The sequence below is a fragment of the Phocoena phocoena genome, chromosome 10 (genome assembly GCF_963924675.1).
Source record: "Phocoena phocoena chromosome 10, mPhoPho1.1, whole genome shotgun sequence".
NCBI classification, from domain to species: Eukaryota; Metazoa; Chordata; class Mammalia; order Artiodactyla; family Phocoenidae; genus Phocoena; species Phocoena phocoena.
The window spans coordinates 31,147,830-31,171,946 of record NC_089228.1 but is presented as its reverse complement, the minus strand read 5'-3'; the positions used below and the strand labels follow the sequence as shown (position 1 = coordinate 31,171,946).

The following is a 24,117-nucleotide window of genomic DNA, read 5'->3' as shown; positions in this document are numbered from 1 at the left end:
CACGTGTATAGAATGCTATACTCTGTATTTCTCAAAGTTACACACGGTGCTTATTTATGCAGACTCTCTGGTGGAATGCGTAAGCTGGTAGGAGGGGCTGCTTCTGAGACAGGACACCAGGGGGGCCAAGGCACAGCGTTCCTTCTCTTTGCTTATTCCTTGGTACTGCTTGCAGATTTAGCCCTGTTCATGTACTACTTGGACAGAGAAACAATATAAGGGAAAACAAAGCAAAACAAACCAAAAAAATGGTCACCGTGGATATAGGTAAAATGGTGCCTCGCTGCTGGACTCCTCTGCAAGTCTTTAGTTGCAGAAAGATAACAAAATCCTCCAGTCCCTCCCAGCCAACTGGACCTTTGTCCCACCAGGTCCCCCAAAGAGCCCAAATAGTGGCCTTGGTGACATGCAGTGTGGTGAATGTTATAATAGGGGTATGGCATATGTTGGGGTGGCCGGGGTTAGTTGCCCAGGCTCTGAGCTGGGCTGAGCCAGAGCCCAGAAGGAGGGAGAGCTTGGGGCATGCGGGGAAGGGGCAGTCCTGCTGGACAAAAGTGCAAGGTGGGACGAAGGTAAGGCTGACATGATAGGCCAGGTAATAGAGAGCTTCATGGGTGTCCAAATGCCCTGGGCTCTCTCCAGGTGGTGATGGGAGCTCCTTCAGGGGCTTTTAAAGCAGGGGGTGGGAAAGAGGGGGTGCTGTGGTCAGATTGGAATTCCAAAGGATGACACTGGTGGTTTCTGGGCTGGCTGAGTTGGAGGACTATTTGGAGGCAGGGAGACCAGTGGGAATGGCCTTCACCCTTCATCCCTGCAAGATATGATTGTGGCCTGACCTCAGACAGGAGGGCCATATCCTGAAGCAGTTCATTGCCCAAATCATGGGCTACAGTTGGGGCCTTGGTGTTCTTGGCATTTCTGGTCGTTTCGCATGGAACAGGACGCCCTCAAGAAGACGGAAAGCTGATGTTCCTCTTCCTGCGGCCTCTCTCGGCAGGTAGAGCAGTGACAGCTGATGGGGCTCTAGCTCCCGACATGAAGGCCATCGTTTTGGACTGCAAAAGACCCTAGTTTCCTTTTGAGTAATTCAGGGGAGGTATGAGCTCGAGCTCTAGAGGGAGAACAGAAGACACTCTTCCCAGTTTGGCTCAAGATGAATTAGATACAAGTTGAAAAATGAACGCAGTTGGGCCCGTCTTGTTTCCTGAGTGCCAGGAACAGTTCATACCTATTGGAGCTGCTTTATGTAGAGGCAAGAAATGGTGAATAAAATGGCACCCTTGTATCTAGGCGCGACTGGTCTTTTTTTTCTTCTTTGGAGAGACAGATTCTTTGCTGTTGATGAAGGCCCTTGAAGACTGAAGTTTAAATTCAACTGGAAAGTGGTCGCTGACATCCAGGGCCTGTAAAGAGAAAGGAGACATAAATTTGGGAATTAGGAGACACTTTCATTTTAGTGATGAACGAATTCAAGCTGAGGGAGGCCCAGGATGAAATGCCCCAAGTCACCCAACAGGACGTGCACTGGGAGCATTGTCCCTGCACCAGTTCAGTCAGAAATTGAGGCAGGTCCTCAAGTCACGGAATCATAGACTTTGAGACTCAAGGCCCAGTGGCTCAATGTCAGATCTCCATTGGTGACCTGAACCACCACTGGGTGACACCAACCCATCCTCCCAGGACGGTGGCACAGAAAAACAAGACGACAGCTGTACCTTCTCTTCAGTCAACCCGTAAGCTTTCTGGAAGTCAAAGATGCTGTTTGATTGAGGAACAACAGAGGTGACAATCTCTTGTCCTCTAAGCACGATCCTGGAGAAGAAGAGGGAAGATAGTCACGTTAATCCACCTTGTTGATTTCTGAGATCAAACCAGGCTTCCTGCTTGACATCTAGAATGACTGAACCGCTTGGCACTTCACATGGAGTTCAAAAGTCCAGCCCTGGTTTTAGCTTGTGTTGAAGCTCAGGGCGGGCCACCCCAAAATATGCCACAATGGCATATTGATTATTTTGAATTAAAGTTACTTAAACTAAACGGCTAATGCAGTAAGGACACTGACCCTCCTGTCAGTCTCCCTGAAAGCAGGAAGTAAGTCTCCCCTGTGAATGAAAGATGCACTCCCTGCATCTGGAGGTAGAAGGAAGGACCAGCACCCTTATCCCCAGAGAAAGGGAATTCAGGCCACAAAGACTGTGTGAACAAACCTTGTTACTTCTTTAATTCACTACTCCAAGCCCAAATTCTCTTTAGATTCTTCACTCATTGAGAACCCAAAACCTGAGTTTCTTTGTCCTCTCAATTCCTCACAAATGTATTGTTTTTTTGGTCTAAAAAGTATAAAAGCTGCCTGCTTTGACCACTTCTTTTTTTTTATTTTAATTTTATTGGAGTATAGTTGATTTACAATGTCGTGTTAGTTTCACGTGTACAGCAAAGTGACTCAGTTATACACACATATATATATATTCATTCTTTTTAAGATTCTTTTCTCATATAGGTTATCACAGAATACTGAGTAGAGTTCCCTGTGCTGTACAGTAGGTCCTTCTTGGTTATCTATCTTATATATAGTAGTGTGTGTGTGTGTGTGTGTGTGTGTGTGTGTTCATCCCAAGCTCCTGATTTATCCCACATTCCCCCTTTGGTAACCATAAGTTTGTTCTCAATATCTGTAAGTCAGTTTCTGTTTTGTAAATAAGTTCATTTGTATCTTTATTTTTTTTAATTAGATTCCACATAGGAGTGATATCATATGATATTTGTCTTTCTCTGTCTGGCTTACTTCACTTAGTATGATAATCTCTAGGTCCACCCATGTTGCTGCAAATGGCATTATTTCATTATTTTTTATGGCTGAGTAATATTCCATTGTATATATGTACCACATCTTCTTCATGTATTCCTCTGACAATGGACGTTTAGGTTGCTTCCATGTCTTGGCTGTTGTAAATAGTGCTGCAGTGAACACGGGTGCATGTATCCTTTTGGATTATGGTTTTCTTTGGATATATGCCCAGGAGTGGGATTGCTATATCATATGATAGTTCTAGTTTTAGTTTTTTAGGGAACATCCATACTGTTCTCCGTAGTGGTTGTACCAATTTACATTCCCACCAACAGTGTAGGAGGGTTCACTTTTCTCCATACCCTCTCCAGCATTTGTTATTTGTAGTCTTTTTGATGATGGCCATTCTGACTGGTGTGAGGTGATACCTCATTGTAGTTTTGATTTGCATTTCTCTGATAATTAGTGATGTTGAGCATCTTTTCCTGTGCCTTTTGGCCATCTGTATGTCTTCTTTGGAGAAATGTCTATTTAGATTTCCTGCCCATTTTTTGATTGTATTTTTGACATAGAGCTGCATGAGCTGTTTGTATATTTTAGAGATTAATCCCTTGTCAGTTGTTCCATTTGCAAATATTTTCTCTCCATTCTGTGGGTTGTCTTTTTGTTTTGTTTATGGTTTCCTTTGCTGTGCAGAAGCTTTTAAGTTTAATTAGGTCCATTTGTTTATTTTTGTTTTTATTTTCATTACTCTAGGAGGTAGATCAAAAAAGATATTGCTGCGATTTGACCACTTCTTAGGTCCTATTTCTATGAGACCTCCATGTGCACAAATTAAGGTTTGTTTCTTTTTCTCCTATTAATTGGTCTTGTGTCAATTTTATTATAGTCCAGTCATAAGAACTCAAGAGGGGTTGAGTCAGAAATTTCCCCCTCCATGACAGAGACCCTTAGGACAGTGCCTATGGTTGGGAAACAGGGTCAGCTCTGCGGTGATCTGTGAGCACCAGGGCAGTGTGCCTTGTGTGAGCAGGGAGCCCTGGCGGTAGAAGAGACATGGACATCACAGCACATTGCGATGGCTTGCGTCCTGAAAAGATGTTCCCTTTGCAATTATTTTCACTTTTCCTGATTCAATTATGGAGAAAGGTTCTGGTTTATCTTTTTTTTTTTTTTTTTGCGGTACGTGGGCCTCTCACTGTTGTGGCCTCTCCCGTTGCGGAGCATAGGCTCCGGATGCGCAGGCTCAGTGGCTATGGCTCATGGGCCCAGCCACTCTGCGGCATGTGGGATCTTCCCGGACTGGGGCACGAACCCGTGTCCCCTGCATCGGCAGGCGGACTCTCAACCACTGCGCCACCAGGGAAGCCCTCTGGTTTATCTTTAATGCCTCCCTAAGCTCCTATTTTGACCAAGAGAGAGCATTCTGCAGACGAGAGAATTAAGGTATAATGTAACATTGTTCGGTTTTCACTGGGCTTACTTTTACAATTATATTTTATTTATGGCAAGTGGTGCTGTTTTCTTACCTTAGCTTTATGAAATTTCCTTTTAAAATATATTTATTTCAGTAATAAATGAATAGATTTAAAGACAAATATAGAGAAAAACCATAGTACAGTTGCTTTGCGGTGATAACAGAAAATGGGGACGCGGTGGTTAAATGGAATCTAATGTATCCCAAGTGTGGTGATGCAGTTGGGGTCTGCATGGCCCCAGCTGACTGGCTGAAGAATGACAAGCTGGGTTAAACTGCCAGCCCATGACTGTCCAATGAGCTTTCCCCGATTCGGACCAGCTGACCTGGTTTCCTTTGTTTGCGACCAGCACCACCTGGTTAATTTTTAACTAATCTCCATAAGTAAACTCTTCGCATTTGGGTGGAGAGTTCGTTTTTTAAAGATTTTTTTCTTTTGATGTGGACCATCTTTAAAGTCTATTGAATTTGTTACAATATTGCTCCTGTTTGATGTTTTTTTGGCTTTTTGGCCACGAGGCATGTGGGATCTTAGCTCCCCAATCAGGGATCAAACTCCCTGCATCGGAAGGAGAGGTCTTAACCACTGGACCGCCAGGGAAGTCCCTTGGGTGGAGATTTCCTGAAGCCATCCTTTCAGACCCAGAGAGTCAAGAACAGCATAGTTAAGGCTCCCCCATTTCAGACTTCTGCTAGTTCTGTGTGCCGGTGAGTCTGCAGATCACACTAAGCTCCCTGAGGCTGCTCCAGTGCCCAGCCAGCTCTGGGCATCTCGGCCTGTCCACTAGCACTCAGCACATGGAAAGTGTTCAATAAATATTTGCGCACAGAACAAAGACTGGAATTAAGGCCATTTCATCTTCTCCCCTCATATGCCTTTTTACAAACCATAAAAGATATGTACTGTTACGGAAAACACAGAAAATTCAGAGCAGCAAAACAAGAAATTAATGTTTAAAAAAACACATTGTAATCCTGCCACCCTTTGGCATACAAGTGCGTAATACTGGGGGTCCTTTAGTAAACACCTTTTTTAACCTTTTCAGCCACCCCATCTAATCCATCTTTCCCTGGGATTCACTGTTCTTCTGCTCCATTACTTTCGATCACCTCCCTCTCCTCTGCCAGGGAAAAAGAATGGGACCACAGAAGGGACTTGACCTGCCCAAGGCCACACAGCTGGCATGTGCAAGTGGGCAAGTGGGTGAGTGGCCCTCTCCAACCAGCTTTGCTGCAGCCCCTCACAATGGGATGGAGGGGGCAGGTACCCAGGAAGCTCAGTCTCCTGTAACTTCTCACCTTGGTTCTACTTCCCCCAGGGCCAGGGCTGTTTCCACCTTGGGGAGCAGAAGTGATGATGTCTGCAGAGGGCGCACCAGCCCTGAAAGCTCTAACAGGAGCAGAGGAGGTCACGGGATGGGAAGGAAAATCAGAACTCAAAACTAGAGAAATGGAAACTGTCTGCTTGCAGATGGCCATCTCGTGCAGACTGAGCTTGGGGAACAGCAACCACTCCTGGGAACAGGGCTCCTAGGGACTTTCCTGCCTGTGGTGTCCACTGTGGATGTGCCAGTCATGAACATTCACACGCTTCAGGTCCCCCCCTCACCTCCCTCCTGACTTAAGGAGCAAAGTTGAAAGCTGACTGAAAATCTCCCGGGAGGCTTTACAAATACCGGAGAATGATATTACTTAAATGTATATATTTGCATTCAGAAATGTGTAGGAATTCCTTGGCAGTCCAGTGGTTAGGAGTCGGCGCTTTCACTGCCATGGCCCGGGTTCAGTCCCTGGTCAGGGAACTAAAGTCCCACAGGCTATGAGGCACAGCCAAAAAAAAAAAAAGTGTATAGCAAAAGCATTAGAAGTGTAAATTTCCTTGCACTAACTAGTCTCATTTTTAGACTTTTACCCTGAGGAAATCATAAATAAACACAAAATGCATATATAGGGGCTTCCCTGGTGGCGCAGTGGTTGAGAGTCCGCCTGCCGATGCAGGGGACACGGGTTCGTGCCCCGGTCCGGGAAGATCCCACATGCCGCAGAGCGGCTGGGCCCGTGAGCCATGGCCGCTGAGCCTGTGCGTCCGGAGCCTGTGCTCCGCCACGGGAGAAGCCACAACAGTGAGAGGCCCGCGTGCCGGCAAAAAAAAAAAAAAAGCATATATAGGATGTTCATTTCAGCTATGCTTTTAATAGCAAACCCTTGGTAATAACCTAATGCCCAGTGACAGAGGACTGAGTGAGTAAACTGTGGTATGTCTTTGTGATGGAATAATTGACAGCCAATGAATATATTGAGCATTTACCATATTCCAGACATTGCATGTGAAGGTTTATATATGTTACTTTGTTTAGTCTTCATGTATGAGTGAGGCACTACTACAGTCTCCATTTTACGGGTAAGGGAACAAAGACACAGAGAGCTTAAGTCTCTTGGTCCCAGACATATTAAGTGGTAGAGCCAGGATTTGAACCCAGGCCTGTCTGACAGCAAAGCCTGCTAAGCTAGAGTGACCAAGGCCACCATATATGGCCACGCAGGTTGCATACTGCACAAAGTACCCAGTGGAGAAGCTTAAGTCTATTTAGGTTCAGCTCTCCAAGCCAAGAGCTTCATCTGCCCAGAGGGGGCCACCAAGCACTGTGGCCACCGAGCACTGATGCCTCCTACCTGTCATAGGCACAGTTTGTGCAGATGCCTCCTACCTGTCATAGGCACAGTTTGTGCTCTTCTTGATCGTGGTATCCTCTTGGTCCCTGATCAGCCAAATGAACTTGGGGTCGGTCCTCAGGCGGATGTTCTTCCAGGCCTTCTTGGGGACGTAGCTGCAGCCGGCATTGAAGTCACCCATGAAAATGAAATTCTGAAAGACAAGATGCGAAACTGTCACCTGTAGGCATTGTTGTCGAATGCTTTCAGGCAGAACTGGTAGCAATGACTCCACCTCGCACACCCAATAAACGACGAGTTCTATTATCAGCTGAATTGTGTCCCCCCAGATGCATAAAATTCATATGTTCTAACCCCCAGTACCTAAGAATGTGACTGTATTTGTAGATGACCTTTAAAGAGCTAATTCAGGTGAAATGAGGTTATATGGGTGGACCCTAATCTGATGTGAGTCGTGTCCTCATAAAAAGAGATTAGGACATAGACACAGAGGGAAGACCAAGGAGAGAGGCCTCAGAAGAACCAAACCCTGTTGCCGCTTTGGTCTTGGACATCCAGCCTTCCAGAACTGTGAGGATATAAATTTCTGTTGTTTAAGCCACCCAGTCTTTGGTACTTTGTTACGGCAGCCCTAGCAAAATAATAAAGGGTCTTAATTTCATTTTGCTTTTTAAAAGAAGAGGCCACAGTTTTAAAATTGAGTCACAGTTCTGATGAGTATTTGACAGGCGAGTATGACAAGGGAGTGTGTCCTCGGTGGGAAGAAGGTTGTTTGCTGTAGCTGCTCCCTCCTGTTCTTAGTCACCAAATCTCTCGAATTTGGGGTGCAGATTTAGGTGGGGATGGAAGAATCCAGCTCAGTTATTCCCTCACTTCTTTTGTCTCTGGCTTAAACTACTGTAAGGTATAAACATATGAATGACTTGATGCCTTTTGTTTGCAAGCAGGGAAAATGAACTCGGGTGGTATATTTGACAGCTCTGGCACTGCTCTTTCTCTCCTCTTTTGAAACTAGGAACTTACTCCTGTGGAAATTTTGCCTGTTGGGGAAGTGAGAAGAGGCTTAAGTGGGGGGTGGAGGGGGGTGGTGATAGAATGAGCTGTCCGCCTCTGCCCCGAGGCCACTATCAGAGCATTCTATCTTGGAAGTGTTTTTCCTTGCAGGGCTCTTGAAACAGAATTTTAATATTCCTCAAGAGGAAACACAGATTTCCTTGTTTGTGCTATTGTTTGGCGCTGTTACTAACTTTAGAGTTTTCGTCAAAAACATTCTATTTTGACCTTGGGTATCATGGTTTTCCCTGAGGTCGGTGGGCGCAGTTGAGGACAGGATGTCATCCTTAACCAGAGCATCAACCAGCTTCTATTAATATAGGCATGATTTATTGAGCATTCACTGTATACCAGGCTCAGCGTTAAGCATTTTCTAAAGTTTAATTTAAATCTTAGAATAAACACCAGGAGGTAGAAGGAACCTTTGACAGCCCTGTGGAAAAAGGATAGAGGGGTAAAGTGACCCGCTCTAGGCTATTGAACCCTGATGAGCCTCACTGAAGGCCCCTCCCTCAGAGCACAAGAGTTTCCCCTCTTGTTCATTTTTGTGCCACGGATGGCTCCCCACTGCCTGGCACTTAACAGATGCTCAATAAATTCTTGCTGAATGAATGAGTGGAATTTATAATTTTAGGAACAAATGAGTCTTTCTCTTGCCCTGCTTTTTACAAATAAGTAACGAAATATACCCCTTGTGTGCGCCATGCCCCAGCTCTGTGTCCACACTTTATTTGACTGATTTTGCACTTAGAGCAGCAAAACTGAGGAGGAGGAAGTGGGTCACTGGAGTCATATCTCAAAAGGAGAAAAGAGAAATGAGGAAGAGCCCTCTGAAGCACTTCCATATTTGCCAAGAACTTTCATAGGCCTCGCAGACACAGGAGGTGGCATCCCTGTTGTCCACGTGAGGAAATAATTGAAACCAAGAGGGATGGTGGATGTATTCCCCTTCTGTGAGAATAGCACCCCTAATTTCTTTGGGAAACCATCTCCCTCCTCCACCTTAGTCCATGAGGTTGGGGTAAAGCTGAAACAGACTTAACCAATCAGAGCATCTCAACCACCTGATCACAGTGATTGGTTCACGGACGGACACGTGACACAATCATAGCCAATGAGACTCAATCCCAGGGTATTTGTTGCATTGTGGGGCAGAACATTTGTCAGTTGCTCTGGAAGCTGCTGGCAGCTATCTTACCATCCCAAGCGTGGAGCCAGCCTGAGAATGGAGCCCACCCAGGGGAAAGGAAGGTCAAGAGATGGTGAGAGAGACAAGACAAGTTCTGATTACCTTATCTGAGCCCTGTGTCCATCTATGCCTGAACCAATAAATTGCTCTTCCTTTTCATGAGCCATTTTGAGATTCTGTCACTTGTAGCTGAAAGACTCCTGACCTCTCTTTGTCTTACTGGTCTCACTCGTGAAGTGGGAATGATCAAAATAGTTATCTCCTCAGGCTATTGGGAGGATTAAATAAACTTGTCCATGTCCAGCCTTAGCACAGTGCCTGGCACCAGGTACTCATTCGCTCAGTGAATGTTGGCAGCCATTATTAGTGGAGCAGTGTATGAATTCCCAAGGCCCCCATGGATGGTACCCAGGCAGATTCAGCAGAGAGATATTTAGGGCTGAGGAAAGGCCTAAAATGAGACTCTAAAGTGGTGGTGGTCTGCACAGGCCCTGCGTCCTTGCCCTCCCTCAGAGCCACTCATGCCTCTCAGGGACCAGATTCTGCCCCTGCTAGATGGGCATTCAGCAGACACAGAGGGTCATCACCTCCGCCTTCCAGCGACGTTTCACATCTATATAGACATCAGCCAGCTCGTCAATCTCTTTAACGGATGTCTCAGGGGTGGTGTGCAGGGGAACAATCACGAAGTCCTTGACAGCTGAGGAAGAGGAAAGAGGCAGAGGTCACACGTTTCCTCTGGCGAGATTCCACGAACACTGCTTGAGGGAAACAGGCTGTGCCCCCAAAAGGCACAGACTGTGTCATCTGGGGCCCCCCATTTCCAGAGGGTCCAGTGGTTGAGATTTGAATGATCTTAGGGTCATAAGGCCGCTATTCTCAGCACACGAAAGCCTCTTTTCTCCAACTCGCCCTGCGTGGCTAAGAGAAAGCTGGTAGACAGTGTTCCTCACTGGCATTGTGGGTGTTTTTATTTTCTCATTTTAAAAAACCCTGTATTTTCTATTTTTTTAAAATATGAAGGCTGTCTGGCTTTGTACTAAGAAAAAAATGTTTTTTCTAATTTAAAAAATTGAGGCTTGTCAGTTTATACTCCTTTTGTAATCAGAAAAAAAAAAGCCTGGAAAAGTTTATTTAAAACACAAAGTGGTCCTTTGTGGAGTGTCTGAAAACCTCCCCCACCAGGAGGGACTGAGGGAGCCTGAGAGAGGGGTGGGCGTCTTGCCCATCTGTGTTGTTCTGAATACCTCCTCCTTGGGCTCTCCCTTGTTCTGTGCCTGCGTCCTCACTCCTGCTCAGGAGCAGGGGGCTGTTGAGTGATCACTGCTCAAGTCCCACAGCAGGGAGCCGGGACTCAGACCGGCAGCCTGTCTCCAGGACCACACCCTGGTCCAGCAGCCTGTCTCTCACTCTCCCCCCACTCCTCCTCTCCACTCCCCAACCTCTTTTTGGTCCCCTAAACACCCCAGCTCCTTTCCCACCTCTGAGCTTGTGTGCTCACTGTGCCCTCCTCCCTCCAGAACGCCTTTCCACCACCTCTCTGTGACTGGCTTCTTCGGGTCACAGCCACTGTCACCTCCAAGGGGCCATCCCTGATTGCCCTGTCTAAGGTGGCCCCTCACCCCGCTATTCAGTGAACCCTGCTTACTGCCTTCACGCTCTGAAATTACCTGCTTAGCTCCTTAGTTTGGCCCACTGGAACCTAAGCTCTGTGAGAGCAGGCTTATCTGTCTTGTTCACCCTCTTGGCTCCAGCACCTAGCACCGTGCCCGGCACATTGGAGGTGCTCAGAAATGTTTGTTGATTGAATACATGAATGAATGAATGAGAGAATAAATGGAGGAAAGAAAAGATAGATGAATGGCCAACTCCTTCATCTTTAATCCCAAACAGGCAGGACATAAAGACATTTCCCTGGGCAAGATAGAAGACTCCAAACATGACACAGCTGTAGTGCCATCCCAGCCGGGGTGGGTGTGTGGGAGGGAGGGGTAGGGAAGGGTGGAAGCTCCAGACAAACAGGTTTGTTCAGCAGTTCACAAAGGCTGAGGACTCTCTCAGAGAAGAAATAATGATTTGGGGGGAGGGCCTCTCCTAACACTGCCAGGTGAGCTAAATGTGAGTTGTGTACATGACAAAGACAATTATTGAACATGTTCTCTGAAAGGCATTTCTTGCCCTCAATAGCCCCCATCTCCTCATTTTTTTTGCTTTTTGTTTTCCTACTGAGAATTTCCTACTATTCTCCCATGTTTGTTTTCCTGAAATACTCTGCCCCTGAGCTAATTAACCCTCTGCCAAAATAGTGAACTTCATAGTTCAAGATGTTAATATTTGTGTGGTATAGATATAGGTGTTCATATGTACAGCTCTGCATATATTTATTTGGTCATTATCTGTCTCCCCCGCTGCAACATAATTTCACAAGGGCAGGGACCTTTCGCCTGTCTTGTCCAGTGCCCAGAACAGAGCCTGACATGTAGTGGGTGTTGAAAAATATTTGATTCTATATAGTTCCAGTCTATAAACCAAATTAATTCTTGACTGTCCATTGAGGGTTGCATGGTGGTAAAAAGTGTGGGCTCCCGAGATGCCAGTTTGAGTTGCAACCCTGGCTCGTCCACTTCAATAACTGCTGGGTGACCTTGAATAAGTGACCCCATCTATTTGAACCTCAGTCTCTTCCAATGTAAAGTGGAGATAATCCTAGTTGCTACCTTGCAGGGTGTTGCAAAGATTACAGGAACCTGACGCTAATCAGGGATCAATAATTGTTAATGACTAATACAAGTACTATTGTTGTCAGAGATCAGGGTGCAATCTTTTGGATCTCCTCTCCATCCCCAGTCTGTGCGGCAGATTGCTCAGTGGGTACTGGAGGGACAGTGTGATTCTAGGTTGGGAGATCATCTTTGCTGGCCATTGCTTGAATTTTTCAAATGAAGGAATAGCTGTACTTGATTGGGACTAAGGGATTTTTGTAAATAATTTCCATCAGCCTAAATGCTCCAAAGAGAGTAAGGTTATCATTGATTTAAGAAAGTGGCTTCTTAGCTGAGGAAGTCTTGAGTCGTGGCATTCTGAGAACCCAGCCTAGTGTCATCAAACTATACTGCATCCTGTACATTCAAGGGTTAGAAGTTCTTAACGGTCATCTCAAGCCTGATGCCTCACTAAAGGTACTGCATAAACCCTGGGATCACAGCCCACACTCAGGGCTGCTGCCCGTTTATGGGATCGCTGGGGATATCAGGGGTGAGAGGGGCCTGTGGGTCTCACCGGTGTGGGGTGACTGGAACCAGACCACAAAGGGTTCCCTGGAAAATACATCTGCATCGCCAGCCTGGTAGTCATGGTAGAGGTAGCTTGCTTTCACAGACACTAGCTTTTCCCTAGAAGAAAAAAAAAAGTCCTCCCAGATGAGTTAGTTGTCTTCTTCCTTCTTTCAAGAAGCAGAGACGTAGGTTCTCACAGCTCTGTTGGCCTCCCCTGCAGGCTTGAGCGCTGGAAGGGATCTTTTGCCTGAGAACAAGGCTCAGTCGAGTCTTCTCAAGGACCAGAGCCCTTTGGGAGCTGAAGATCTGAGCAATACTAGTTATCTAGGGAACTCACAACTTAAAGGTCAGATTCAAAACAAATTATTAGTAGGAAGAAGATGAGAATATGAAGTCCCAGAGCAGCCATGCTGGGTAACTCAGGTTTCCATCACCAGCCAGGACTTAGCCATGAAGAAAAAAGAACTCTTCGCTCTCCTGACCAGGTCACTGAGTCAACCAGTAGATTAGTTTTGAAGAGTTAATACTTTGCATCAGCCCTGATTTTGACAGCAATTATTTTGATCAATATTGAGAACTGGTTAGAGATCCAAATTTGGTTTTAAAGGAAAGATTTTGATTCTATTCACAGTCATAATTGATAAGTGAACCATGTTCCAGCAAGCATAATTTATACTTACTTGTAGAGAAAGGCATACTGTTCTTTGTATGTGTTTCTTCCAAGACGAGAGCTAATCACATAGTTATATGTTTTGCCTCTTCTTGAGTTTCTGGAAGACAAAAAAGAGTTTACATTTCATCTTAAAGAACAAACATTTCTCTACTGCCTAGGTTCCCCTCCTTCCAGTCTGCCTCTGTATCTCCCGTGACATCATGTAGGAGGGCTTCTGTTCATCATAAGCTTTGAGTCTCATAAGAAGGGCCACCACCATTGACTGGGACTGTAACATCTACCAGGATCTTTACAGCCATTATTTCTTGTCCTTATAAGGTGGGTACTGTTGTTACTCCATTTTTATAATTTGCAAGTACAAAGCTGAGATTTGAACTCAGATCCTACTCACCCCCAAATCCACCTGCTTTGGCCTGTACCTGTGGGACACCACTGAGACCATGAAACACTGTTCTGGCCCATGGCTGGGCTGTACCTCATACTTCCTGGTGGAGTATACCTCACTAGGTCACCCTGTCCATGCACCACTCCTAAGCATTTATCACATGCAGGATTCCCAGTAACATTTTTTTGGCCATTCTCTTCTGCTCTGAAAACCCCCCAGGCATTTTCTCACAAGTCCTGGAACTATAATTCCAAATCAGCTATTGTTTCTGTCTTGGGGGCTGAGGATATTGTCATGAAGTCCCATTGATCCTACCCCTCACCCTTATCAGGGAAACTTGACTCTCAGATGTGTTTGCCAAATTTGCTGATAACTCCACCCTGGGCAGAGCCTGACGCGGTTCTACTTCATCTTCCCACGAGAAGATCTGGGGCATGTCTAAGCTGTGGCGTACTCTCAGTTTCCGTTGGAAAAAAGGAGAATGTTTAGGGGTCAACTTAGACCCTACAGAAATTCCTGGGAATGAATATTCTAAGGCAGATCTGGTCATGGGAGCCCCAGGAGTGCAGACAGTGGATTCTGCTGGGCTTCCAGTTTGGGAAGGCTGGCCCTGTCCTGAATCTAACCTTGCCAAGTCCTGGGTTGGCAAACTACTCGCAATGACTCAGCTGTGAAAGGAGAAGGGCCCCTCCTGGCTAACAGGGAATTAGGACACAAACAGGCCTGGCTCTGCCTGGAGTCCATGGCACAGTCTAGGGAGGTTGGGGAGAACCGAGACCACTGGAGGTGGGAGGACTTAATCCAGACCAACTGTGGGCAGGTGCCTGGAGCCCCTGTCCCCTCTGTCCCTCATAATTCTGAAAACTGGCCAGGGCCACTCCAAGGACGGCTGAGGGGGCTCAGAATAGAGCATTGGCTTTGGAGACAGACATGACCCAGGTTCAAAAGTAGGTTTGGCCATTTACTGGCTGGGTGACCTTGGGCAGGTCCCTGCTCTCTGTGCCTCAGCCCCTCAGCTATAAGGGAAGCAGTAACTACCTACTCTACAGGTTGTTGTGGGGAGGAAATGAAATAGCACATGTAAATTGATTAACAGGATGCCTGGCAACTGTGATACCCTGGTTAGGGTGTTAACGGTAGCTGTTTCTTACGGCCCTCTGGACCATCACCTGCCATCACAATTCCCTTACTTTGACGAGTAATGAACATCCCAATGTTTAGTCTCCACTGCTCCATACCAGGCACAGCTCAACCACTTACATGCATGATTAAATTTAATTATCGCCACATCCCAGGAAGATGGTGGGTTCTATTATTATCTCCATTTACAGATGGGGAAAATGAGATATACAGTGAGGTTCAGTAACTTGCCCTTTGTGGCAAAGCCAGAATCCAAACCCAGGTGGTCTGAGCTGAGCGTAGGTGCCTAACACCTGGGCTACACTCCCTCTGTCATTGTCAAGAGCAGACTCAGAAACAGAAGACCTGGGAGGCTAAAAAGGAGACACACTTCTCCAAGTCTGAGGTTTCAGATGAGAAACTGAGGCCCAGAGTGGGTGGGTGCGGTCAGCCCAAAGAGCCCTGTGTGTGAAGGAGAGAATCCAAGGCTCTTCCTCCCCAGCCTAATGAGGCTGGATTGACCATTCATTTCTAAAACACAATGTGAGTTTTCCTAATTATAAAAATAGTATAATAATGGCCAGATATCACTGTTTTTTCAGTCTGAATGGGGGGGTACATAGCTGTTTGTTATCTCCGCTGTGCTTTTAACTATGTTTAAATTATATCATAAGAAAAGGGAAGGGGGAGTGTAACATGCTCATTGTAGAAAATTCGGAAAATACATAGAAGCAGAAATCACATGAAATTCCTTGTAAATTTGTACCACTGTCCACATTTTGGTTCATTGCCTTTGAATCTTTTATATGTTTTTTATTTCGTTTTGCTTTTTTACAGAATTGAACTTGGTACCTATTGTATACTCTATTGTTTAATCTTATATCTACAAAAGAAACATTATATTAGAAGTTTTAAGAAATTAGTGTGTCTCAGAAGTAATAGACGGGGGCCCTTGAATATGCATTTTTAACTCACTCTGGGGTGATTATTCTTTGAGAAATAAATCATAAATATAACCCAATATCATTGAAAGCTATTCGAGGACATTCATTTATAAAATTTTAATTTAGAGTCAATTCAGAATTTTTGTCAAATATTCAAATCATACAGAAGTATATAAAATAAAAAGCAAATGTTCCCCATTTTCTTCTCACACCCCTTCCACAATGGTCCTCCAGTCATACCCACCACCACCCCAGAAGTAACCACTAATAACAGCTTGAGCACATCCTTCCTGTCTTTCTTTTATGCTGACGCAAACTCAAGCACACCTTCATTCATATGTGATGTAGTGTGACTACTAAAATGGGCTCTTCTACCTACAATTCTGAGCTTGCTTTTTCCCATATATGGTAGCCATCTTTCCATGCTAGAATATTTAGCTCTAACCTATTCTGTGGTAACCATGACTTTTGATCGCTACATAATATTCCAGCCTGTGGGTATATCATGATTACATATTTGCGCTCAATCTTTTCTTTGTAACAGTACTTCTCAGCTCAGCCTCTAGTCTGTTTCTTTCATTTCTCTCGGTCCTGACTCCTTACCCGTTTCCCTCTTTTGCTTTATCACGTTAAAACTAGCTGGTTGGGGCTTCCCTAGTGGCACAGTGGTTGGGCGTCCGCCTGCCGATGCGGGGGACACGGGTTCGTGCCCCGGTCCGGGAGGATCCCACATGCTGCGGGGTGGCTGGGCCAGTGAGCCATGGCCGCTGAGCCTGCGCGTCCGGAGCCTGTGCTCCGCAACGGGAGAGGCCACAGCAGTGAGAGGCCCGCGTACCGCAAAAACAAACAACAAAAAAATACTAGCTGGTTGAACGTTCTCAGGACCACGGTTAATAAAGTTGAAAGCCTGGGCAGTGTTGGCCACGTGACCTGGTGTTCTGGGCCAGTGCTGGATCTCACGCTAGTTTCAGTTCCCAGGGACTTTCAGATGCCCTTGCACCTGGCTTTGAGCCGACAGTGTCCAGGGGCCCTGTCTTTACCCGTTCAGTCTCTCCAGCAGTGTGGGACAGATTATGTTGTTGCTGTCCTTGATTTCCATCAGGAGTATGATGTCACAGCGTTTGATGACCTGCAGAGAGAGAATTCCCGGGGTTGTGAGGCCATTTACTACAAATAATGAAATCTTCTATTGGGCACTTACTGTAACATAACATACGATGTTACTATTTTTTTTAATTGAAGTATAGTTGATTTACAATGTTGTGTTAATTTCTGCTGTACAGCAAAGTGACTCAATTATACATATATATACGTTCTTTTTTTTAGACTTTCTTTTTAATATTCTTTTCCATTATGCTTTGTCCCAGGACATAGACTATGGTTCCCTGTGCTATACAGTAGGACCTTGTTGTTCATCCATTCTATATGTAATAGTCTGCATCTACTAACCTCAAACTCCCACTCATTTCTCCCCTCCCCTCTCCCCCTTGGCAACCACAAGTCTGTTTTTTATGTATGTAAGTCTGTTTCTGCTTCATAGGTAGGTTCATTTGTGTCATATTTTAGACTCCACATATAAGTGATATCACATGGTATTTGTCTTTCTCTTTCTGACTTACTTCACTTCATATGATAATCTCTAGTTACACCCATGTTACAGCAAATGGCATTATTTCATTCTTTTTTATGCCTGAGTAGTATTCCATTGTGTATATGTACTCATTACCACATCTTCTTTATCCATTCATCTGTTGATGGATGTTTAGGGTGTTTCCATGTCCTGGCTATTGTGAATAGTGCGGCTATGAACATAGGGGTGCGTGTATCTTTTTGAATGATAGTTTTGTCTGGATATATGCCCAGGAGTAGGATTGCTGGATCATATGGTAATTCTATTTTTACTTTTCTGAGGAACTACCGTACTGTTTTCTACAGTGGCTGCACCAATTTACATTCCCACAACAGTGTAGGAGGGTTCCCTTTTCTCCACACCCTCTCTAGCATTTGTTATTTGTAAACTTTTTTTTTTTGTTTGTTTTTTGTTTTTTGTTTTTTGTTTTTTGTGGTATGCGGGCCTCTCGCTGTTGTGGCCTCTCCCAGTGCGGAGCACAGGCTCCGGATGCGCAGGCTCAGCGGCCATGGCTCACGGGCCCAGCCGCTCCGCGGCATGTGGGATCTTCCCGGACCGGGGCACGAACCTGCATCCCCTGCATCGGCAGGCGGACTCTCAGCCACTGCGCCACCAGGGAAGCCCATTTGTAAACTTTTTAATGACGGTCATTCTGACTGGTGTGAGGTCATACCTTATTGTAGTTTTGATTTGCATTTCTCTAATAATTGGCGATGTTGAGCATCTTTTCATGTGCCTATTGGCCATCTGTACGTCTTTTTTGGAGAAATGTCTACTTAGGTCTTCTGCCCATTTTTCGATTGGGTTGTTTGTTTTTTTATTGTTAGGCACTATGTTTTAAGTATCAAACTGGGTGCTTTGTTAAATTAACTAACTTCTCTGAAATAAATGATGGACTCCCTGAGGTAAGTACGGCTGGGCCCGTGAGCCATGGCCGCTGAGCCTGCGTGTCCGGAGCCTGTGCTCCGCAACAGGGGAGGCCGCAACAGTGAGAGGCCCGCGTACCGCAAAAAAAAAAGTCGTACAGCACAATGTTCACTGCAGCACTATTTACAATAGCCAGGACATGGAAGCAACCTAAGTGTCCATTGACAGATGCATCGATAAAGAAGATGTGGCACATATATACAATGGAATATTACTCAGCCATAAAAAGAAACGAAATTGAGTTGTTTGTAGTGAGGTGGGTGGACCTAGAGCCTGTCATACAGAGTGAAGTAAGTCAGAAAGAGAAAAACAAATACCGTGTGCTAACATATATGGAATCTAAAAAAAAAAATGGTTATGAAGAACCTAGGGGCAGGACAGGAATAAAGACGCAGACGTAGAGAATGGACTTGAGGATATGGGGAAGCTGGGACAAAGTGAGAGAGTGGCATGGACATATATACACTACCAAATGTAAAATAGATAGCTAGTGGGAAGCAGCCGCATAGCACAGGGAGATCAGCTCAGTGCTTTGTGAGCACCTAGAGGGGTAGGATAGGGAGGGTGGGAGGGAGACGCAAGAGGGAGGAGATATGGGGATATATGTACATGTATAGCTGATTCACTTTGTTATACAGCAGAAACTAACACACCATTGTAAAGCAATTATACTCCAATAAAGATGTTAAAAATATATATATAGGCTTGCATTTCATGGCATCAGCCTTGCAGGGTTCACCAAGGAGAGCTGGGTGCTGGTCATCCAGCCAGCCTGCTGATTTAGTCACTTATCACTGTCAGATCTTTCTGGAAGACATTTTAGAATATGTATCAAAAGCCTTAAAAAATGCATTAATCCTTTGGTCTAGTTTTCCCACTTTGAGGAATGTTTTCCATTGTAAAAAGGTATCTACTACTTCTCTACACCTCAGTTTCCTCATCTATAAATTGGCATAATAGTCATTCCCTCACAGGATTGCTGGAGGACAGATGGATACTTAGAGCAGTGCTAGACTTATAGGAGGCAAACAACAAAGTATTGTTATTATTATTACTTACACAGATCAAAGAGGAAGATGCATTGCAACAGAAAAATTGGGAACAGCCTAAGCATCCCCAAATAGGAAAGCATTAAATGAAACATGTTGCAAACACAGCATAAGGCATTAAAAGTTGTGTTTTAAAAGAATATGAATAACATGTGAAATACTTCTCATATAAAAGCAGAATACAAAACTGATGATATAGGGTGTCTCCATGCTGCAAAATAGAAAAATGCCCATAACAAAGTTACCCAAGTACCAACAACTGCTGTCTTCAAGTGATAAGATACTTCTTTATATGTTTCTGTATTTTCAAAATAGTCCATAATGACTATTTTTAATTTAATAAAATTAATTTGTAAATTATAAGTTTATAATTGAAAAATTATACCTCTATAATTTTAAAAAATTAAGCTGTTACTAAGAAAGAAAATTGCTTTATGAGGAAGGAATTGTGGGTGAAGAAGTGATGGCCGATATTTATGAAGACATGACAGGTGTGATCATAGCTTATTTAACATAAGTTAAATGAGTTGTCTTATATAAAGTGTCTACAGTGCCTGGCATATAGTGGGCTTAGCGAAGGCTTTATAAATGTTAGCTCTTATCATGGACTCATTACATTTTCACAATAACCCCGTGCTGCACTTACATTTCACAATAACCCTTTCTTGCTGAAAGGCATGGGGGGGGGGTGGCGCTCAGGGAGGAAAAAAGCCTTCTGGAGCGGGGGCACCTGGCTGCCAGGTGGAAGCTGAACCCAGGGCTCCTGGCGCTCCCACCACAATGTGGTGCCTCTGGGATTTTCTAAGGTAATAAAACCCAGAGTCCTGGGAAAGGTTTTAACTCCAGCATCAAAAATAAATTAACCACTAAATAAAGCGAGTCAACTGCCTCCAGAGGAATGTGAACACAGTCCCAAGACATTGGTCAGATTACCCAAGGAAAGTCTTATCTAAGTGGGGAGAAAGATTAGAATTGGAAGTTGGGATAAGGTTGATGGCTGGAGGGGGAGAGAACGAGGAAGAAGCTTGCGTACACACACACACACACACACACACACACACACACACACACACACGCTACCTTCACCCTAGGGACTAACTTCAGTTAAATTCCTCCTGAGTCTCTTAAAGTCTGAAAGCTGTAGAGAGAGTGTGAAGGGTGTCCAGCGATCCTTCTGACAGGATAGGGGACTCACCTTCACAATGACATCCATGGCATTACAGTTTTCCTTCTTGGATTTCCCAAAGGACCTCACATTAAAGGAGCAGATCCTCAGGGCCAGGGCGCTGTGGGTGGAGAGAAGCAGCAGGGTGGCCAGCAGCAGAGACATCCCGGGCTCCCCTGGCTTCAGGGCTTGAAGAGAGGACAGCAGTGTCTGGAGAGCAGGCTCCTGGCCACCGCCTCAGGCTCCGCTGACTTGTTTGGCTGACTTGTTAAGTCTGCACATAGCAGGAATTACTGGATTCCTTGTTGCTGTTTTCACTTCTCTGAGGAACTGAAAATCATGGGTTTCATTCCGCAGGAAAATGAAGGAAATGAGCTAGTTTTTGGGATCCCTTGTTTTTGTCACTCGGGTAAGGAAACTGGTCAGTTGAATCTAGGCACCAGTCTCTGCAAAGTCACTCTTAACCCAGCTGGAAGCCAGCTGTGACATCTGGACATCTCTACTGTGGTCACATACCATGTACCTTCTCATGGAAATTGATGAACTCGGAAATGGTCCACCCCAGAGGGCACCTGGGGTGTGGAGCCTTCTTCAGGGGGAAGGGGTGGGGCAGGGTCAGTGGGAAATTCTGCCAGATTTTCTGCCATCACTGGGATTTGGCAGCTAGCTATCCCTGGACACACCCAGATTCCAGCTCACCAATGACCCTGATGGGCATAATTAAGATAGAGTCTGGTTTGTTTCTTTTTAAATTTAATTAAATTAATTAATTTGTTTGTTTATTTATGGCTGCATTGGTCCTCGTTGCTGTGAGCGGGGGTGGGGGGGCTATTCTTCATTGCCTTACATGGGCTCTCATTGTGGTGGCTTCTCTTGTTGCAGAGCACAGGCTTTAGGTGCGCAGGCTTCAGTAGCTGTGGCACGTGGGCTCAGTAGTTGTGGCTCGCAGGCTCTAGAGCACAGGCTCAGTAGTTGGGGCACATGGGCTTCGTTGCTCCGTGGCATGTGGGATCTTCCCAGACCAGGGCTTGAACCCATGTCCCCTGCATTGGCAGGCGGATTCTTAAGCACTGCTCCACCAGGGAAGCCCCTGGCAGGCAGATTCTAAACCACTGTGCCACCAGGGAAGTCCAAGTCTGGTTTGAATTACATAATTTTTAAGGCAAGTTTTGTTGTGTACGGTTTAACATACCAAGTACTCGCAGTGTGTTGCCAGGAAAAGCAGTTGCTTGTCTGCTGGGATGGGTCTAATACCCTTGCACTTAAACCCCTGGAGAGATCCATGATTCAACCCGTATTATTTAATGTTTATGAGAGAGAGTTGTGTGGCCCCAAGAAAGGAAGGTTTTGCAAGAATTGTAGGATTTCAGTCCAAGTAAAATAGCTTTTAGAGATTTGGGCAGGAAAATAGGAAGTTCTGAAAAGCAAAAGAAGTTTGTTTTATATGGATAAAATCCAATCAAGTTATAAACCCAAGTAGGATTTGCAGACTTCGGCAAGGAAAATTCTTCTGCAAAGAGGGGAGGTAATGAGAATAACTTGAAACCAAGCTTTGGGATCTCCAGACTACCCCCTCCTGAAGTGATGGGCACGTGGTCACAGCCACCGGGAAAGGTGTGCAAGTATCTCCAACATACATCCAGTCAGCATCCTGGCTGAAGTCTGTGGCCAAGTATACCCAGGCATTCTCAGGAGATAATCCCAAGTAGTACATGAAAGGAAGTAATGGCTTCCTGAGCTCATGGAGATGTGAATCTCCCTCTTGGCCACAGCCCAGGCCTTAAGCCTGGTTGAATCACTGGTGAAAAGCTGATGGTGACTGTCCTCCCTGGCGAGTGGGCATCTTCTGACCAGAGGAAGATTTAGAAGTCATTGTGGTACACATTTTTTGTGTCTTTCAAGAAGGAATTTGTACATATGTGGTTTTTATGATCTTGTAACATATGAGAGATTTTGACCTATTAAATTGGCAATCTTGAAATCCCAACATAAAATGTGCAATTGAGGGAATCTTTTTATTTTATTTTATTTTATATATATATATATATATATTTTTTTTTTTTTTTTTGCGGTATGCAGGCCTCTCACTGCTGTGGCCTCTCCCGTTGCGGAGCACAGGCTCCGGACGCGCAGGCTCAGCGGCCATGGCTCACAGGCCCAGCCGTTCCGCGGCATGTAGGATCTTCCCGGACCGGGGCACGAACCCGTGTCCCCTGCATCAGCAGGCGGACGCTCAACCACTGCGCCACCAGGGAAACCCTTGAAGGAATCTTTTTAGATTTGTAACTTTAAGTTGAAACCTGACTAAGTTTCTGTACAGTTCTGGAACATTTATAAGAATTTTGAGTTAACAGTGTTTTATAAGTTTAATTTTTTTAGAATTATTTAGTATTAAAAAGGGTGGCTTTTTTGTTAGTTCAGAAAACTGAAGAACTTTACAAGGAAATAGGTGTATAAAAGAAGTTTAACATGTTTGTAAATGGGTCCATAACCTTTACGGGTAATTATTTAAGTTTGTTGGATGTAGAATTGCCAGATTTAGCAAATAAAAGTACAGAACACTAGATCAATTTGAATTTTAGATCATTCAAATTTAATTGGGCATCCTGTATTTTATCTGGCAATACCAACTGGACTTAAAAAAGGAATATACACTTTTTTCTTAGGTTTATTTATTATTTATTTATTTTATTTATTTTTGTCTGCGTCAGGTCTTAGTTGCGGCACGCAGGCTCTTCGTTGAGGCACATGGGCTTTTCTCTAGTTGTGGCTTGCAGGTTTTCTCTTCTCTAGTTGTAGTACATGGGCTCCAGGGCACATGGGCTCCATAGTTGTGGCGCGCAGGTTTCAGAGTACGTGGGCTCTGTAGTTTGCAACATGCAGGCTCTCTAGTTGAAATGCGCCTCCCCTGCATTGTAAGGCAGATTCTTTACCCTGGACCACCAGGGAAGTCCCAGGAATAAAAACTTTTATAAGCTGAACTTAAAAGCATGACACTGCCTAAGGCAATAACCACCCTGCCAGGGTCCTGGGAAAGGTTTTAATTCCCAGCATCAAAAATAACCTAAACTAGGGCTTCCCTGTTGGCGCAGTGGTTGAGAGTCCGCCTGCCGATGCAGGGGACACGGGTTCGTGCCCCGGTCCGGGAAGATCCCACATGCCGCGGAGTGGCTGGGCCCGTGAGCCATGGCCGCTGAGCCTGCGTGACTGGAGCCTGTGCTCCGCAGTGGGAGAGGCCACAACAGTGAGAGGCCCACGTACCGCAAAAAAAAAAAAAAAAAAAATCTAAACTATAGAATGAGTGAGTCAATTAATGTTTTTGAATTTTTAAGTTTGATAATTATTCTTAAAATAAATTTATTTATTTATTTTTGGCTGTGTTAGGTCTTTGTGCTGTGCGCGGGCTTTCTCTAGTTGTGGCGAGCAGGGGCTACTCTTCCTTGCGGTGCGTGAGCTTCTCACTGCGGTGGCTTCTCTTGTTGTGGAGCGCGGGCTCTAGGTGCGCGGGCTTCAGTAGTTGTGGCACACGGGCTCAGCTGCTCCACAGCGTGTGGGATCTTCCCGGACCAGGGCTGGAACCTGTGTCCCCTGCATTGTCAGGCAGATTCTTAAGCACTGTGCCACCAGGGAAGCCCCGGGGACATCTTTTAAATTTGATAATTTGAATATTAATTTGAAAAATAAAGGAACCTCTGATTAGTGGTTTCTGTATATAGAAACTGCCCTTGAGGACTTCAAAAAAATCACATGAACAGAAGGAAGAGATTGAC

At 45.1% G+C, this 24,117-nt stretch overlaps 1 protein-coding gene across 1 annotated transcript; it reads right to left on the bottom strand.

Annotated features, from left to right (window-relative positions):
* Nucleotides 1–1,238: 1,238 nt before the first annotated feature.
* Nucleotides 1,239–20,712, bottom strand: DNASE1L3 (deoxyribonuclease 1L3). The gene is made up of 9 exons (XM_065885377.1): nt 20,609–20,712; nt 20,378–20,572; nt 16,617–16,705; nt 13,136–13,225; nt 12,460–12,572; nt 9,768–9,880; nt 6,974–7,131; nt 1,716–1,812; nt 1,239–1,403 (listed from the first exon to the last, which is right to left on the bottom strand). Exons 1-9 carry the CDS (start codon nt 20,627–20,629, stop codon nt 1,287–1,289), a joined length of 993 nt encoding a protein of 330 aa, XP_065741449.1. The 5' UTR covers nt 20,630–20,712; the 3' UTR covers nt 1,239–1,286.
* Between the last annotated feature and the right edge of the window lie 3,405 nt (nt 20,713–24,117).

Bases quoted from the DNA above. Each gene is read 5' to 3' on its own strand.
- DNASE1L3 (XM_065885377.1), bottom strand. From the start codon at position 20,629: ATGTGCAGACTTAACAAGTCA. The intron at 16,706-20,377 runs GTGAGTCCCCTA...CTCTCTCTGCAG, and splicing joins CCATGGATGTCATTGTGAAG to GTCATCAAACGCTGTGACAT. The intron at 1,813-6,973 runs GTAGGAGGCATC...CTTCTTCTCCAG, and splicing joins ACAAACTGTGCCTATGACAG to GATCGTGCTTAGAGGACAAG.